The following is a 14,425-nucleotide window of genomic DNA, read 5'->3' as shown; positions in this document are numbered from 1 at the left end:
TAATATACATGTTGTTCTTTCAAAACATCCCACCCTCACCTTCTCCCACAGAGTCCAAAAGTCTGTTCTGTACTTCTGTGTCTCTTTTTCTGTTTTGCATATAGGGTTATCGTTACCATCGTTCTAAATTCCATATATATGTGTTAGTATGCCGTAATGTTCTTTATCTTTCTGGCTTACTTCACTCTGTATAATGGGCTCCAGTTTCATCCATCTCATTAGAACTGATTCAAATGAATTCTTTTTAACAGCTGAGTAATATTCCATGGTGTATATGTACCACAGCTTCCTTATCCATTCATCTGCTGATGGGCATCTAGGTTGCTTCCATGTCCTGGCTATTATAAACAGTGCTGCGATGAACATTGGGGTGCACGTGTCTCTTTCAGATCTGGTTTCCTTAGTGTGTATGCCTACAAGTGGTATTGCTGGGTCATATGGCAGTTCTATTTCCAGTTTTTTAAGAAATCTCCACACTGTTTTCCATAGTGGCTGTACTAGTTTGCATTCCCACCAACAGTGTAGGAGGGTTCCCTTTTCTCCACACCCTCTCCAGCATTTATTGCTTGTAGACTTTTGGATAGCAGCCATCCTGACTGGCGTGTAATGGTACCTCATTGTGGTTTTGATTTGCATTTCTCTGATAATGAGTGATGTTGAGCATCTTTTCATGTGTTTGTTAGCCATCTGTATGTCTTCTTTGGAGAAATGTCTGTTTAGTTCTTTGTCCCATTTTTTGATTGGGTCATTTATTTTTCTGGAATTGAGCTTCAGGAGTTGCTTGTATATTTTTGAGATTAATCCTTTGTCGGTTGCTTCATTTGCTATTATTTTCTCCCAATCTGAGGGCTGTCTTTTCACCTTACTTATAGTTTCCTTGTTGTGCAAAAGCTTTTAAGTTTCATTAGGTCCAATTTGTTTAGTTTTGCTTTTATTTCCAATATTCTGGGAGGTGGGTCATAGAAGATCTTGCTGTGATTTATGTCGGAGAGTGTTTTGCCTATGTTCTCCTCCAGGAGTTTTATAGTTTCTGGTCTTACATTTAGATCTTTAATCCATTTTGAGTTTATTTTTGTGTATGGTGTTAGAAAGTGTTCTAGTTTCATTCTTTTACAAGTGGTTGACCAGTTTCCCCAGCACCACTTGTTAAAGAGGTTGTCTTTTTTCCATTGTATATCCTTGCCTCCTTTGTCAAAGATAAGGTGTCCATAGGTGCGTGGATTTATCTCTGGGCTTTCTATTCTGTTCCATTGATCTATATTTCTGTCTTTGTGCCAGTACCATACTGTCTTGATGACTGTGGCTTTGTAGTAGAGTCTGAAGTCAAGCACCTTGATTCCTCCAGTTCCATTCTTTTCTCAAGATTACTTTGGCTATTCGAGGTTTTTTGTATTTCCATACAAATTGTGAAATTATTTGTTCTAGTTCTGTGAAAAATACCATTGGTAGCTTGATAGGGATTACATTGAATCTATAGATTGCTTTGGGTAGAATAGCCATTTTGACAATATTGATGCTTCCAATCCATGAACACAGTATGTTTTTCCATCTGTTTGTGTCCTCTTTGATTTCTTTCATCAGTGTTTTATAGTTTTCTATGTATAGGTCTTTTGTTTCTTTAGGTAGATATACTCCTAAGTATTTTATTCTTTTTGTTGCAATGGTGAATGGTATTGTTTCCTTAATTTCTCTTTCTGTTTTTTCATTGTTAGTATATAGGAATGCAAGGGATTTCTGTGTGTTAATTTTATATCCTGCAACTTTACTATATTCATTGATTAGCTCTAGTAATTTTCTGGAAGAGTCTTTAGGGTTTTCTATGTAGAGGATCATGTCATCTGCAAACAGCGAGAGTTTCACTTCTTCTTTTCCTATCTGGATTCCTTTTACGTCTTTTTCTGCTCTGATTGCTGGGGCCAAAACTTCCAACACTATGTTGAATAGTAGTGGTGAGAGTGGGCATCCTTGTCTTGTTCCTGATTTCAGAGGAAATGCTTTCAATTTTTCACCATTGAGGGTGATGCTTGCTGTGGGTTTGTCATATATAGCTTTTATTATGTTGAGGTATGTTCCTTCTATTCCTGCTTTCTGGAGAGTTTTAATCATAAATGAGTGTTGAATTTTGTCAAAGGCTTTCTCTGCATCTATTGAGATAATCATATGGTTTTTATCTTCCAATTTGTTAATGTGGTGTATTACGTTGATTGATTTGCGGATATTAAAGAATCCTTGCATTCCTGGGATAAAGCCCACTTGGTCATGGTGTATGATTTTTTTAATATGTTGTTGGATTCTGTTTGCTAGAATTTTGTTAAGGATTTTTGCATCTGTGTTCATCAGTGATATTGGCCTATAGTTTTCTTTTTTTGTGGCATCTTTGTCTGGTTTTGGAATTAGGGTGATGGTGGCCTCGGAATAAACTTACCTATGGAGACAAAATAATTCTACACAGAAAATTATAAGATGCTGATGAAAGAAATCAAGTCAACATAAACAGATGAAGAGATATTCCATGTTCCTGAGTAGAAGAATCAATATTGTGAAACTGACTATACTACCAAATGCAATCTACAGATTCAATGCAATCCCTATCAAATCACCAATGGCATTTTTCACAGAACTAGAACAAAAAATTTCACAATTCATATGGAAACACAAAAGATCCTGAATAGCCAAAGCAATCTTGAGAAAGAAGAATGGAGCTGGAGGGATCAACCTTCCTGGATTCAGATTATACTATAAAGCTACAGTCATCTAGAAAGTATGGTACTGGCACAAAAACAGAAATATATACCAATGGAACAAGATAGAAAACCCATAAATAAACCCATACACATATAGCTACCTTATTTTTGACAAAGGAGAAAAGAATATACAATGGGGCTAAGACAGCCTCTTCAATAAATGCTGCTGGGAAAACTGGACAGCTACATGTAAAAAAATGAAATTAGAACACTTCCTAATACCATACACAAAGATAAACTCAAAATGAATTAAAGACCTAAATGTAAGACCAGAAACTATAAAACTCTTAGAGGAAAATATAGGAAGAACAACCAATGATATAAATCAAAGCAAGATCCTCTATGACTCACCTCCTAGAGTAATGGAAATAAAAATAAAAGTAATTAAGTGGGACCTGATTAAACTTAAAAGCTTTTGCACAGCAAAGGAAACTACAAGCAAGGTGAAAAGACAATCTTCAGAATGGGAGAGACTAATAGCAAGTGAAACAACTGACAAAGGATTAATTTCCAAAATATATAAGCAGCTCATATGACTCAATACCAGAAAAACAAACAACACAGTCAAAAAGTGGATAAAAAGACCTAAACAGACATTTCTCCAAAGAAGACATACAGATGGATAACAAACACATGAACTTCACTCATTATTAGAGAAACGCAAATCAAAAGAACAATGAGATATCACCTCACACCAGTCAGAATGGCCCTCATCAAAAAGTCTACAAACAGTAAGACTGGAGAGGTTGTGGAGAATAAGGAACACTCTTGCACTCTTCATGGGAATGTAAATTGATACAGCCACTAAGGACAACTGCATGGTGATTCCTTTAAAAACTAGGAACAGAACAACCATATGACCCAGCAATCCCACTCCTAGGCATATACACTGAGGAAACCAAAACTGAAAAAGACACATGTATCTCACTGTTCATTGCACCGCTATTAACAATAGCTAGAACATGGAAGCAACCTAGATGTCCATCAACAGATGATGGATAAAGAAGTTGTGGTATATATACACAATGGAATATTACTCAGCCATTAAAAGGAACCTAGAACCTATTATACAGAGTGAAGTGAGTCAGAAAGAGAAAAATAAATATTATACTCTAACACACATATACAGAATCTAGAAAAATGGTACTGAAGAATTTATGTACAGGGCAGCAATGGAGAAACAGACATAGAGAATAGACTTATGGACGTGGAGAGAGGGGAGGAGAGGGTGAGATGTATGGAAAGAGTAACATGGAAACTTACATCACCATATGTAATTATATAGCCAATGGAAATTTGCTTTATGGCTCAGGAAACTCAAACAGGGTTCTGTATCAACCCGGAGGGGTGGGATGGGGAGGGAGATGGGAGGGAGGTTCAAAAGAGAGGGGATATATGTATACCTATGACTGATTCATGTTGAGCTTTGACAGAAAACAGCAAAATTCTGTAAAGCAATTATCCTTCAATTAAAAAAGAAAAAGAGAAAAAATGTTATCAGAAAGTGAAAAGACAACCTATAGAATAGTAGACAATATTTGCAAATCATATAACTGATAATGGTTTAATAAGGAGAATATAAAAATACATAAAACACAATGACAAAAAGACAACACAATTTATCAATAAAAATGGGCAATGGACTTGAGTAGACATTTCTGTAATGCTCATCATCATTAGTCGTTGGAAAAATGCAAATCTAAGCCATAGTGAGATACCATTTACACCTACTAGGATTGTTATAATTAGAGAAAATAGAAATAGCAAGTATCAGAGAGGAGGTGGCAAAACTGCAGCCCTTATATATTTCTAGTGGGAATGTAAAACAGTGAAATTGCTGTGTGAAATAGTTTTCCAGATTGTCAAAAAGCTAAACATAGTGTTACTATATGACCCAGCAATTCTATTCTCAGGTGTATACTCAAAAGGAAATTAAATTGGGGACTTCACAACAGTCAAAATCTGGAACAACCCAAATGCCCATCCACAGATAAACATATAAACAAAATATGGCATATACATAAAACAGAGATTATTTATCCATAAAAAGAATGAAGTTTTGATACATGCGAGAGCATCAGTGAACCACGGAAACATTATTCTGAGATAAATCAGACACAAAAGAACAAATATTTTATGATTCCACTTATATGAAATATCTAGAATAGACAAATTCATAGAGACAAAAGGCAGATTAGAGGGTACCAAGCATTGAGGGCTGAGGGGAAGAGAATGAGGAATTAATGCTTATGCTTACAAAGTTTCTATCTGGGGTGATGAAAAGTTTTAAAAATAAACTGCGGTAATGGTTAAATGACATTATGAATGTGATTAGCACCGCTGAACTGTACTCTTAAAATAGATCAAATGACAAACTTTGTGATATATATTTTGTACCATAATGAAAGAAAGATGTTCTGATTGGGAAGTGCATTATCATTTTCCAAAGGAGGTGGGACCTCATTCTGCAGAAAGAAATCACTGAAGTTTTCTAAGCAAAGTAGCTGGAATGCCTGATTTTTCCATGCATGCAACTTTGTCTGCCTGACAAAGTTGCTCTAAATTCTCTAGGGCGCCTACCTATCAAACTGCCTGTGCATAAGTACATCTGATTGGCAATTAGTGTCTTCACTGAGGAATCCAAGCAGCACTTTCTAATGTGTCCCCCCAGGCCACTGTCAGTAACATTTCATTCTGTTCTCACTCAGTGAGAACAGTGATAGCTAGTCATAAAGGATGAAGTGGTATCTCTTTTATAGCATGCTGGAAAATAAGACTGCTAAGGGGAACAACACAATTTCCAGCTTCACATTCTACTACAAATTCTAACAATGTACCATTGAGACTCTTAAAAATTAAAAGTGTGGTTGGGTAGAGATGGCTAAAGATAAAAAGTAACATTTACCTGGGCTATCTTTATCCTGTTGCTCTTCTATCAACCCCCTCCTTGGATATTAATCTTTCATCAAGAGCTCTGCCATTACTTAAAGCAGAATCTATGCTAAGTGGTTCTGTACTTTCTCACTCAAATTTCCTGCAGGGTCAAGCTTCAGTGCAAAACAAGGAGCTAAGTAGGTGACTTTATCCCTGTTCCTAAAGCCCTGGGCAATATGATTCAGAATAGAGCAGAACAAGACTCCTACCGTTCACTGAGCAGCCTTCTTGGCTCAGACGTCCTGGTCACCTTGTAGCAGCCCTGCTCACGAGGAAACCCAGAGGCTCCCAATAAGTAACAGGTTTTCTCAGGCCACATGGCTTGTTGGGGGCAAAACCAAAATTCAGCCAGTCTGTGAGGATGCCTTTCCCTCGCACCAAGGTAGACTCCTCATATGCTCAGTTTGCTTTTTTTTTTTTTTTTTCCGTTTCTAATACATAACATTTATTGAGGTTTGCTTTTGTAACAAAAATTATATGCTTTCACTACCTAAAATCACAGGTGAAACCTCTTCCCAAAAGGTGATCTGTCTCATGTGCTCAGAGATAAAGTTTGACTATGTTCTATCTGAACCTTGTAGTCTTTTATAAAAAAAAAACATACTGTACCTGGTCTGGCTCTGAACATATTTCAGGTGCCTTTGGTCATAAACAATACTGTTCTGATGAATCCACTACCTCAAGTTAAGATGAGATAACCTATAGTCTTAAGCCACTCAGGGTGCATCTCTACAGAATATTTCAACAGTTACATATCTCATGTTCATCCTTCAAACCACAGAAACTCGTGAATGGGCTGTGCATACTGTATAGAGTACAAACCACCCTGCCTGCCTCCTTTGGTGAGGTATCACTAGATTGTGTTGGCCACTGACTACCTAAAATAGGCCACATAAGATTTATCACATATAATTAAGGAATTTCAGCTAAAAAGAAACACTAAGAGTGTCCAGGGGGTAGTTTTAAATCTACCACTAAACCTGTCATTGACTCAAGCATTGAACTTCCAGGGTACAAGCTTAAGCCTGCTCTTAGGGAGTTCCCAGCACACAGTTGGTTAGGCAAGTAGGACAGGCAGCATGGGATGAGTTATATTCGAAGGTGACAATGAGGAGAATCACCAAGGAGTTAAGTTCTAGGGCCTGAGACCAAAAGGTGGGAGCATGTCATTACCTGTACATATAGTCTGCAAGCTGCCCTTTCATGAGAAAAATCCTCTTCTGTCTAGTTTCCCTTTAAAACCCAGCAAAACAAGGCCATTTTTCATCATCTTGTATTTTCCTGAGTTACTTAACAATCAGCATAGACTGTTCATTCACATCACACTTAATCCAGCACCAGGTGCACTGTTTCTAAGACTTCTGCCTGTGTGAGGTGATTCAGTCCTCACAGCATCCTTACAGAAAGCACTGAGGCACCCTGCAGGTGCCCATGGGCATCAAACAACTGCAAATAAATTTTAAAAATAATAATAATGGGGAAAAAAAAAGAAAAAACTAAGTACTAGAGCTACACTTTGAGCCAGGGTAATCTGGCCTTAGTTTTGCCCTCACCCTAGTCCATCTAGGGATGTGGCCACAAACATTCAGCAGCAGTTTTGATGTCAAAGCTCAGTGTGAAGCTGGTGGCTCCATTTCAATGCCTGGGAACTTCTGTGTAGCTTCCAATCAGGCTTAGGAAACACCTTGATTACAGAGTCAGTAGTTTTTAAATAATTGAGATTGAAAAAATAAAGGTAATGTAAAAGTAAGTGATTCTATTTCTAATCATTTTGCTGCAACTAAACTTTCAATCAATACTGATGGGAAAATGTAAGTGCACAGGACCCCGCTGAGCTGCCGCCCCTCTTCATGCTCCTCCATCCTCTCTTGCTCTCTTCCTGCATGGATCACATCAGGAGGTTGTCATACCCAGAACCCCAGGTATGCTCTGCTATGGGGAGGCCCAGCAGGAGATGGAATCTGGGCACAAGGACTCACAGCATTCATTATTTTGCACTACTCCCTACAGAGTTCTTTCACTAAAGCTCACACAGCTCTTGTCAAGGTGCTTTGTCATTACATCTTTCTTAGTTCCTAGAAAGATGCTCTCTCACACATGCACACATATACACACAAACACTAGACTGGGATACCACTGTACCCCTCATGGATTCCTCCATCTTGCCCAATAGTGAGTTCACTCAGAAGGAAATAGCAACCCACTCCAATATTCTTGCCTGGGAAATTCCACGGACAGAGGAGCCTGGTGGGCTACAGTCCATGGGATGGCAAGAGTCAGACCCAACTTAGCAACAAAACCACCACCACCAAGTCTGAGTATGCCATCTGAATGATATAGTGAATATATTCATTAAATTATGTTATAAATATTTTAGTTGAACTATAGCATGCATACATAAAAGTGCATCAATTTTAAATAAACCACATAGTTCAATTACAAAGGGAACTCAACAATGTAACCTCCTGTCCCTTGGTTAGCAGGTATCATTCTTTTTCTATGTTTTACTTTATTTATTTGTCTTTCTTTTTGGCCACACCGCATGGCATATGGGATCTTTGTTTCCCAATCAGATATCAAATCTGCACCTCCCGTATTAGAAGTGAGGAGTCTTAATCACTGGACAGCAAGGAAGTCCCCAGTATCATTCTAATAATTCCCTATTTTGCTTAATATCAAGTATATTGTTTTGTTGGTAGCTAAAAATAAAGAAAATAAAATTTCTCTGACACTGACAACACCAGCAATTTTGAAACAACATCAAGGAAATAGTTACAGAAATAACTCCAGAAATGAAATCTAATCAAACTTACTGTGAGAAAACCTAGGGGAATACTGTGAACTAATTATCAGAGAAGGAGAACTAGAAAATTATTAATCAAGATTATAAATTTTAAAGAAAAAGGTAAAATTTTGAAGCCAGCTCACAGACTCTTATAATTTTGATAATCAGTTATCCACAACTTTAGAATTTAGATTTTAGAATCTTAAAAGTTTGGGGAAGCAAATTTTTTACATTTTATGTCAACATACAACAAAATCTGATTTGAACTGAAATGAGGCTATTTGTGGTCATAATTTATCCCATTTGTAGAAAATATTCAAGTTTCACTACAGAATTATTAATCCTGGAAGGACAGGGCACTGGCCTGGAACCCCGCAGGGGTGTTATTAATATATACAATTCAGTGTGTGCTCATGGCTTTGTAAAATATAAAAAAAAGATCAGAGTTTTGAAACATATCTGATACCCAAGAACTTCATGTGGAGACTATGAACCTGTCTCTGCATAACTGCTTGAGCAATCTGGAGTTAATTCCAGTGTGTCTTATTAACAGATAAAAAATACTTATATATTAGGGAACTATTTCTTTGCCAGATGCATATGAATTGTGACCATGGGCTTTTCTTTCTTCATTATTGTCCACTTCTTGCATATCTTTGGGTCCTTTAGGGTTCTCCTGTCACTCACTGGAAGTCTGTGACAGTGGCTAGTTCTATGTAAATATGCTCTCATACCTAGCTGTACCCTGACCAAGTCTGCCCCTGAATCCATGTACCAACACCTGCTTCCCAGCAGGGGCTCCTCTGTTGCATGCCCTTCATGCATTCGTTAGCTAGATGTACCAGTAAATTGGTATTCCATAGGAAAGAACTTGAACTAATGGATGATGGGCACCAATGGGTAATGCTACAACCCCACCGACAGTCCTAAGAAACATCTCATATTTCTTCTCAGATAACCCTACGAACGCATAATGTGATCAGATAATTATTCAGACTTATTTTGACTCACTCCTTTCACTACTCTGCTTCTCTGTCCCTTACTTCTCTTCCCTGGCATCATTTCCCCAATGAAGAATCCCCACAAGAGGCTTTTGCTCCCTAGAGAGCCAAGGATGAGTCAACCACACATGAAATTCTCACAGTAATGAAATTGGAATCTAAAAGAATAAGAAGTTTGTACATGCATCATATTAACCTATATCTTCTATCTACTAATGTGTCAGGCATTAACACAAGGCACTGAGCAGAGAAAAACTTAGATGGCATGGACCATACCCTGAATTTAGCTGGGGTAGGGGATACCAGGGGACAGAGAGGTAAACAAAGATTATAACAACACATGAGTTCTAGATTTGAGATGTAGTCTATATCACCTCTTCCGAGTGCTAATGAAGATATAGAGCTGCTGTAATTCCCATACACTACTGTGGAAGTGCAAAGTACTACAGTCACTCTGGAAAATGGTGCAGCAGTTCCTTTTAAAGCTAAACACACACTCACAATATCAACCAGCAGTCCCACTCTTAGGTAATTACCCAAGAGAAATAAAAACTTAAGTTTACACAAAACTATGTCCATGTATGTTTGAAGTAGCTTTACTCACAATTACCAAAAACTAGAAACAACCCAAATGTCCTTCAATGGGCCAGTGGATAAACAAACTGGTATCTCCATACCATGGAAGGCTACTCAACAACAAAAAGAATGAACTATTGATACCCACAATAACATGGATGAATATGAGAGAGAAAAGTCAGTCCCCAAAGTTGTCTGAGTCCATGTATATGACATTCTACAAAAGACAAAAATATAGTGATGAATCACCAGGATTAAGGCAAAGGGTGATACAAAAGAATAATACAAAGAAATTGGGGGGTGGTGATAAAACTATTCTGTATTCTGATTATAGTGGCAGTTACATAAATATACATCTTTGTTAAGGTTCATAGAATTTTGAATTTGAAAAGAAAAATCAATGTTGCCCTATGATAATTTTAAAAATAAAATTAGCAAGAAAAAGAGTATGATAATCACTGTTGTGTCTAGGTTATGATGTTTAAATAAAGGAATGTGTTATATGATGTCATGTTTTATTACATGACATGACACAGTGCTATATGACACCACCTTGTATTATGTGATATCACACTGTGTTACATGGTGCACTTTATGTGATACCACCTTGTCATGTGGCATCACATTGTGTTATATGATGTCACATGTTACATGATATATATTGTGTAATGTGGTAGCACCTCATGTTACATGGCATTACATTGTATTATGCTTCAACTTACGCAGCATGTCATGTTCAATACGGCACTTCACCAAGGACAAATGATCTGTCCATGGAAGCCCTGGGAAGATCCTGTATTAATTTTGCCCCTGTTCCCATCAAGAGAGTTACTGTAACTCTAAGAAAATTGTATTCTATTTTAAATATTTGCTAATCAAACTTTTCTCCAGGTCAACCTCTTTACTATTTCAGCAAACATGCAAATATACAGATTATGTATTCTAGGATCCCCAGATAAAATAATTTATCCACAATCCTAACCAAAAACATAAGATTCAAAAGCAGAAACAAAATAAACACTTCAACCCCATAGATATGGTAAAAGATGTGACTAACTTTTTAAAGTATTGTTATTTATACAAAGACCACTGTCAAATGTTAACAAAATTCCATGCAAACTTCAATATATTTTTTCAGTCTTTAAAATGCATGATGTGTTCTTTTAAACTATGATCTCAAACAAAATCAGAAACAAAACAATGTCCTACTGTATTGTCCAGAGAATGATATTCAATATCCTGTGAAAAACCATAATGGAATATAATACAAAAAGACAATATATATATGTAAAATTGAGTCACTTTGCCGTACAGCAGTAACACAACATTGTAATTCAACTAACTTTAATTAAAAATTGTAAGAAAACAATTGAAGTTATGACAGTAAAGTTTAGATAGAGTTTTACAACGTGTTTAAGTTTGAAAGCTTCTGTAGCTGAGACAATAACTTTCCTTCAAGCTTAGTAAATTTTGTGAACATGAAGAAAAAAAGAAAAGAAACAAAATAATCTGTGAACCTCTAAAGAATTAGCTGATGGAATCTTTCTGCCCACAAACTACCAGTTTTGTAGTATTCGTTTAATTTTTAGAGATATAAAGAGTCTTAGTGGTAACCAAGAACCAAAGGAGCAATCCTATTGTTTGAATAAATAAGTCTTCCCATGATATTCATCTATTTTACACAGTTAAGAGTCCTTACTTTCTATAGAAATTATATTCTTCAAATGTTGTAGTAAATTAAATTTTACAAAAACATTTTAGAAGAGCTCATTTTTTAAGGAAAGCCATAGGCAAAAATTTTATTTGAGGTGAGTTTTGGAAATGGTTTTATTTTGTTTTAAATAAAGATACAATAGTCTATAGAGATAACTATTAAATCAATTAAAAAGATCTAAGAAGCATGAAAAACGTTGAAGGACAGTGGAAGAATGCCAGGGTAAACAAGGTATCTGGTGAGTTCATTTTGCAAGATAGCCATGTGTCAGGTGGAGATGGGTCATGCAACCTACCCCTTGAGAAAGTACAAAGTGAGAGCCATAGGATTGTGAAAGCAAGAGAAGAGAAACCCACAGGAGCAGGTGGGAGACCAGAGTCCTGCTGCACGGGGGAAATGGATGCGCCTTTGAGTAAGGCGAGGGACCAGTGTAGATTTCTTATAAATCTTTGGCCCTTTCACTAACAGTCTCTAATCTAACCATCAGATCGGGTTGTACAATCTGCTGGACTGTGGCCTTGCTGAAATAACCTCTTATCTTTTCTGGAGGTGCTTCTGAGGTAACAATTTGAAGATCAGATCCAAAATTATTAAGTATGATGCTATACACCTTGCTCTCAATCCCTTCTAATGTTCAGCCTAGAGCAGCTGAGGACCCATGGCACTATGATGTCTCTCTCTACTTTCCTCCTGTTCCTCTCCTCCAGAAAACTACCCCTCTAAGTCCTCACCAATGTCTGGAAACAAGGTTTGGAAAAGTTCAGATTGTGATATCACTTGAAAAGCCCATAAACAAAAGCTAAGCAAAAAAATTAGACTCACCAAGATCAAGATGAACACCAGGGACAAATGAATTGAGAAAAAACATGAAGATAACAAATACCAACACTGCCAGGCATTTGGCGAGCAGAGTCTTATCTGATATCCTGTGCTGTAAGAGAGGAAAACACAACTCCTGTAACTCAGTGCAACATAATTTCTGCAATGTGTCCACAATCCTATGTGATTTGAATCACTACAAATTACTCCTTATGATGAAAAATAAAACATCCTGAACTTGAAAGATGATAAGTTCATGGGTACAGATTTTAGACTACCACATTACAGAATCTTAAAATCAAAATCTATGAAAAATTAACACAATAAATTTAAAATATAGTTAAACACTTTTATATGACACATGACTAAATAGATTTTTCAATATGACACAGAGATGCTAAGCTGTTCCCAACCCCACTGCCAGCATTACATGAGATAAAGCCACTGGGGAGTCAACACATAACCTCCAGAGACTTGGCCCTTCAAGACACGTGCATTTCCACGGGTTTTATGTGTTCATAGTCTTTTAGTTCACCTTTCCGTTTATTATGCAAAGCCCCATTCACGTGGCACTGCGGTTAAAATATTCTTGCAATAACTGGACTACTGCTGAATGCACTTAGCAGTCCCCGAGTCACCAAATGACACATATGGATCCTGCTCCCAGCATTCAGGGGGTAAGGGGAAGAGCACCTTCATTAACTTTGGAGTTGAAGACCTCCTTCCAGCGAGCCTGAGCCACAGGGCAAGACAGGGCAAGGTTCCCAAAGGGCTCTGTGCTCTGAGGGCCATGGCTGTGTGCAGCTGGGGCAGGCAGTAAGGTCCCAACAAGCAGACACAGATGCTTGTACACAAGGCACATCTAACCAGGTCCCAATGTGAATCACACTTCACCGTGTGAACCAACAACTGCACTGTGTATTTTCTTCAGTGTGGTCCCACCAGCACCTCTGTTTGTTGGTCTATGCCTAGGATCCAAGTCTAGATGTAAATATAAATAAGGTTATCAATACAGATCTAGGTATAGGTAGATATAAACAGAGCTACGCATAAGATATGGACATAGATAAAGATATAGAGATAGACTTAGACACAGAAATTAGTATAGACAAGGGTATAGACATGGACATGGGCAGACACAGACTTGAGTGTAGGTATGGGTATAGGTAGAGACAGAGATAGATTTCCTCTCTTGATTGCCTGTGGTCACACGGTTAAAGCTGCTGCCACAAAAATCATAAGTATATCCCTCTGTGTCACAGTGGCTTTGGCAGCAGATCCTGGCCCCCTGGTCACGGGCTTAGGGGTTGCCTTGGGAGCCACTATCTTCTTTTCCCACCCACTGCCATTACTTGCAGCTTGGCTGGCCCCCACTCATCTTTCCATTCACCCTCCAAGGAAGCCAATTTTGCTAAATGAGTCTGTGATGCAGAATCGGGAGGAAAGGAGCCTGGCATCTCATTGGGCCAAGCTAAGCATAGAAACTGGGTATTACCATGCCAACTCCAACACTGGAAATAAGGGATCATGGAAGTCAGAGTCACTCAACTGGTACAAGACGACCAAAAGATTGTGCTTTGTTATTTTGGGATATCAATCAAATTTTACCATTTGATTATCTGGGATCATCACAATGAAAAGTTTGAGAAATAATGAGGGTAGCTCTCCAGTCCTTGTTCACCAGGTACACACAGAGGTAGTCTCATCCCTAACTTGTGACCAGAACCACACAGGGTCTGTTTAAACCTGAGGCCAGAAAAGTATCAGAGCCACACCTGCCTTCCCTAACCCTGACCATCTGAGTAGGACAGATGATGGGAGGAGAGACTCAAGGAACATGTTAGCTACAGGT

General features: G+C 37.8%; 1 protein-coding gene across 4 annotated transcripts in view; it reads right to left on the bottom strand.

Annotated features, from left to right (window-relative positions):
* The window catches only part of OCA2 (OCA2 melanosomal transmembrane protein), a 267,404-nt gene that overhangs the window by 81,488 nt on the left and 171,491 nt on the right, over positions 1 to 14,425 (bottom strand). For all 4 annotated transcript variants that reach the window (XM_065927959.1, XM_065927962.1, XM_065927960.1 and 1 more), the window contains one exon: positions 12,577 to 12,685. In XM_065927959.1, coding sequence (XP_065784031.1) covers positions 12,577 to 12,685 — 109 coding nt within the window. The remainder of the gene's footprint in view (positions 1 to 12,576; positions 12,686 to 14,425) is intronic.

This window comes from Muntiacus reevesi, chromosome 3, assembly GCF_963930625.1.
Source record: "Muntiacus reevesi chromosome 3, mMunRee1.1, whole genome shotgun sequence".
In the NCBI taxonomy this organism is placed as follows: Eukaryota; Metazoa; Chordata; class Mammalia; order Artiodactyla; family Cervidae; genus Muntiacus; species Muntiacus reevesi.
Note: the sequence above shows the minus strand (reverse complement) of the source record. Positions and strands in the feature narration are given on the sequence as shown.